Here is a 4,121-nt window from a genome sequence, read left to right as displayed (position 1 = left end):
AGAAAGAATGTTTATTTACGGTTGGTAAGGACACTTCATAATATACGTCATGAACGTTCCGAAATCCTTGCCGTAACTGCAAAAGATAGAGCGCTGAATACAAAATCTGTTTGAACAGAACAAAGTCAGATAGATGAAATCGTAGTTAAAGGTACGGGACTCTGTTTAAGTACGTCAAAAATACTTAGTTAATTGTGTTCTGAAGCCTTCAGGTAATCGGCATTTTTTGGTATTTTCCGTAAACAGTAATAATGAGCTCGTCCATAATTCAAGACAGAGGTCAAAGTAGCAATACAAAACTTCTCAAGAAAACCCGAATGATGTTCTCGGGATTACTGATATTTTCCGTTATTGGATGGGAAAGCTCATAATATTCAAGACAGAGGTCCTTGCGAAAATTTCCGAGACAACCCAAATGATGTAATCGGGATTACTGATATTTTCCGCTATAGGATGGGTAAGCTCACAATATTCATGACAAAGGTCCTTGCGAAAATTTTCGACAAAACCCGATTGATGTAATCGGGATTACCGTAAACTGACTCAACCTCTGTCCACATTTTTATCGTAATTTGCCTAAATTCATGGTTTAACCACGTACAATTAGTCAAAAACTTTTTTCAAGAAAATAGACCCGATTTTGAAATCTAGTTTTTCGCCAAATTGCAGGAAACAACTTTGAATCGAATTTCAGACGTTTCCTGGTCCCCCCAAATCGATTTGAGCTAAAAAAAAAACAAAAAAAATTTTGGGTCGAAATTTGAAAATTTTCCTGATAAAACGATCAAAATTTGTCCGATTTTTGGCCTATTTTCGGGTTTTGAGGGACTTTTTAAAACCGCGATTGCAGGCAGACCGGAAGTGCTACAAAGTTGCGCTTTGAAGGCTGAGTTGCCAAGATCTGGTTCTACACGGCATCATAAACCAGGATACTGTATCTCAATTGGTTCTAAAGTTACAGGTGCTCAAACTTTGACTTTTTTCAAGAAAATAGACCCGATTTTTGGCCTCTAGTTTTTGGCCAAATTGCAGGAATCGAATTTCAGACGTTCCCTGGTCCCCCCAAATCGATTTGAACCAAAAAAGAGAAAAAAAATTTGGGTCGAAATTTGAAAATTTTCCTGACCAAAACGATCAAAATTTGTCCGATTTTTGGCCTATTTTCGGGTTTTGAGGGACTTTTTAAAACCGCCATTGCAGGCAGACCGGAAGTGCTACAAAGTTGCGCTTTGAAGGCTGAGTTGCCAAGATCTGGTTCTACACGGCATCATAAACCAGGATACTGTATCTCAATTGGTTCCAAAGTTACAGGTGCTCAAACTTTGACTTTTTTCAAAAAAATAGACCCGATTTTTGGCCTCTATTTTTTCGCCAAATTGCAGAAAACAACTTTGAATGGAATTTCAGACGTTCCCTGGTCCCCCCAAATCGATTTGAACCAAAAAAGAGAAAAAAAAATGGGTCGAAATTTGAAAATTTTCCTGACCAAAACGATCAAAATTTGTCCGATTTTTGGCCTATTTTCGGCTTTTGAGGGACTTTTTAAAACCGCCATTGCAGACAGACCGAAAGTGCTACGAAGTTGCGCTTTCAAGGGTTGGTTGCCAAGATCTGGTTCTACACGGCATCATAAACCAGGATACTGTATCTCAATTGATTCCAAAGTTACAGGTGCTCAAACTTTGACTTTTTTCAAGAAAATAACCCTATTTTTGGCCTCTAGTTTTTCGCCAAATTGCAGGAAACAACTTTGAATCGAATTTCGGACGTTCCCTGGTCCCCCCAAATCGATTTGAACCAAAAAAGAGAAAAAAAATTTGGGTCGAAATTTGAAAATTTTCCTGACCAAAACGATCAAAATTTGTCCGATTTTTGGCCTATTTTCGGCTTTTGAGAGACTTTTTAAAACCGCCATTGCAGACAGACCGAAAGTGCTACGAAGTTGCGCTTTGAAGGGTGGGTTGCCAAGATAAACAAAAGAAAGTTTTCAGAAGTTATCTGAATCTCGTTAAGAGAAAAGCACCAAACAGTGAAGGAATTATGTATCCTTACAACAATAAAGATGAGATGTGTTTGGATGAAAACTATGAATTTGATGATTTCGATTATCTAACTATTCAAGAAGAGAATGAAGAGTGTTAATTTTTTTGTTTTAAATGAAGGTGAATAACAATTTCCTCGTTACCAAAATCTATAAACCTATTTTTACCATCTTTGATTTCCAGATTTATATCTTTAATCATAAAGGAATTAAGTGGTAAATACGTCGTTTGAAATGGTTTCTCTATAATTCTATATCCAATAGGAACAGTGAATGTTGGAAGACTGTAAATAATCTGACGTTTGTATTTATTGAAAAATCCACCGTTTATTAAATTGCAATGTATATTTATCACATCGATATCAGCTTTGTGTGGTGCTAAAGTGGATTGGGTGTATATTTTTTTATCAAAGCCTAGTAACGTATTCAATGAATTTCCTACGTTGAAATCAACTTGACTATTATTTCTTAATATCAATTTTATTTTGTTTAGATTCAAATTACCTTCGAATTCGATATTGTTTTTACCATTGACGCTTCCTGCGTATTCAGATAAGTATTCGTTAATGGCTATGTATTCGTAGCTTCCTGGTAGTAAACGTATGGTTTTGAATGTAACTCCATTACCTGTTGATATTTTTATTTGGTTATTTTTTTCGTTGATATTTCTAATGGAATTGTAAACAGAGAAATACTTTAATCCCAATTCATATTCTTGATTGCGATCGAGTTCGTACTCATAATCTAGAGACAATTTAATGTCTGATTTATTCGAGGTGATGACGAATACTTGTTCTTTATTTGACATTTTTAATCACGCTTTTATAATCATTTTTATCTATGATACCTTTCTCTAGGAGTCTTTTTAATATACAATTTACTTCATTAAATTGTCAGTGCGATCGATGTCCTTCCTTCATGGCCGCTAATATTACTCGTAATCTATAAAGCAATTCTTCGTTGTTGTCGGATAAAAACGTTATACCTTGTCCACTTTTTTCTCTAGCTATCAGGTCTTCGAATTCGTATATTTCTTGTATGATTGGTGGATAATCTTCTGCATAATCATCTGATTCCTCTTCATCACGTTCAATTACTCTTTTATATAGTTTAACTTCTTTTGATCTTCTTTTTTCGGGTCCTGACTTTCTTATTGCATCTAGAAATTTGGAGTATGCTACTAAATCCTTATAATCGGCAATACCAACATCCTCGCCATTCATTAAATCTATTAATCCTTTCGTTAATGTGTATATATAATCTTTTGTGTCGATTTTGAATTGTGGTGAATTTCCACTAAATATAATTCTAAATCCATTAAACAATAAACCTTGATTATCAACGATTGGTGATATGCTCTTTGGTAAATCTGGGTCAGGGTTTGAAAAAAGACGATTTATATCATCTAATGTCCTAATTATAACACCACTATATTCAATTGCTTTGGGAGGTGTAGGTTCTATAGGAGGTTTATATTCTAATTTCCTTTTAATATCCTCTTGAGATTTTAATATGGGTTGAAATAGAGTCTGTAGATTTTCCGTTAATCCGAGTTGTTGTAATCTGTTATTTTCAACTTGGGTCTTTATTTTATTCTTAGCTTTGATATATTCTCTATTTCTTTTTAAAATATTTTTCCAATCCATTTTTAAAAAAATAAAATTAACATATATCGTTCATAACTCTTTCACCCGCAGGTTTTCTAGTATTTACAAATACATATCCATGATCATCTGGATATCTCCATTGAGCTTTACAAACCTTTTTAAATGCATCTCTGTCCATTCCGTGATTTATCGATTGAACGATTTGAGATAAATCTTTGTCGTTTAATTCAAATAATAAAAAACAATTTGCATTTTTTCTAATGAACATAGAATCCATCCCGTAAAAAGATTGGGATTGGTATATGCAGTGACAGTTGTGATGTCTTCCTTTCGTGAAGAATTCTTGTTGAACGGCTTGATTTCTTTGCGCCACGCAGTCGTCAAACAACATTAAGTTCTTTCGCTCGCTATCAATTTGAGACAAATCTAGATCATTAACATTTTTCGTAAGAAAAACTTTTATATCCGTTGGT

At 34.3% G+C, this 4,121-nt stretch overlaps 2 protein-coding genes across 2 annotated transcripts; both read right to left on the bottom strand.

Annotated features, from left to right (window-relative positions):
- Positions 1–2,138: 2,138 nt before the first annotated feature.
- LOTGIDRAFT_173049 (hypothetical protein) lies at positions 2,139–2,849 on the bottom strand (the record flags this gene model as incomplete). The annotated part of the gene is made up of 1 exon (XM_009050237.1): positions 2,139–2,849. The coding sequence occupies one exon, from the start codon at positions 2,847–2,849 to the stop codon at positions 2,139–2,141; it is 711 nt and encodes a 236-aa protein (XP_009048485.1).
- An 85-nt stretch (positions 2,850–2,934) lies between these two features.
- LOTGIDRAFT_173048 (hypothetical protein) lies at positions 2,935–3,687 on the bottom strand (the record flags this gene model as incomplete). Its single annotated transcript, XM_009050236.1, has 1 exon — positions 2,935–3,687. The coding sequence occupies one exon, from the start codon at positions 3,685–3,687 to the stop codon at positions 2,935–2,937; it is 753 nt and encodes a 250-aa protein (XP_009048484.1).
- Positions 3,688–4,121: the final 434 nt, after the last annotated feature.

This window comes from Lottia gigantea (genome assembly GCF_000327385.1).
Source record: "Lottia gigantea unplaced genomic scaffold LOTGIsca_147, whole genome shotgun sequence".
NCBI lineage: Eukaryota > Metazoa > Mollusca > Gastropoda > Lottiidae > Lottia > Lottia gigantea.
The sequence above is the reverse complement of the archived record's forward strand: the minus strand, read 5'-3'. Positions and strand labels throughout refer to the sequence as shown.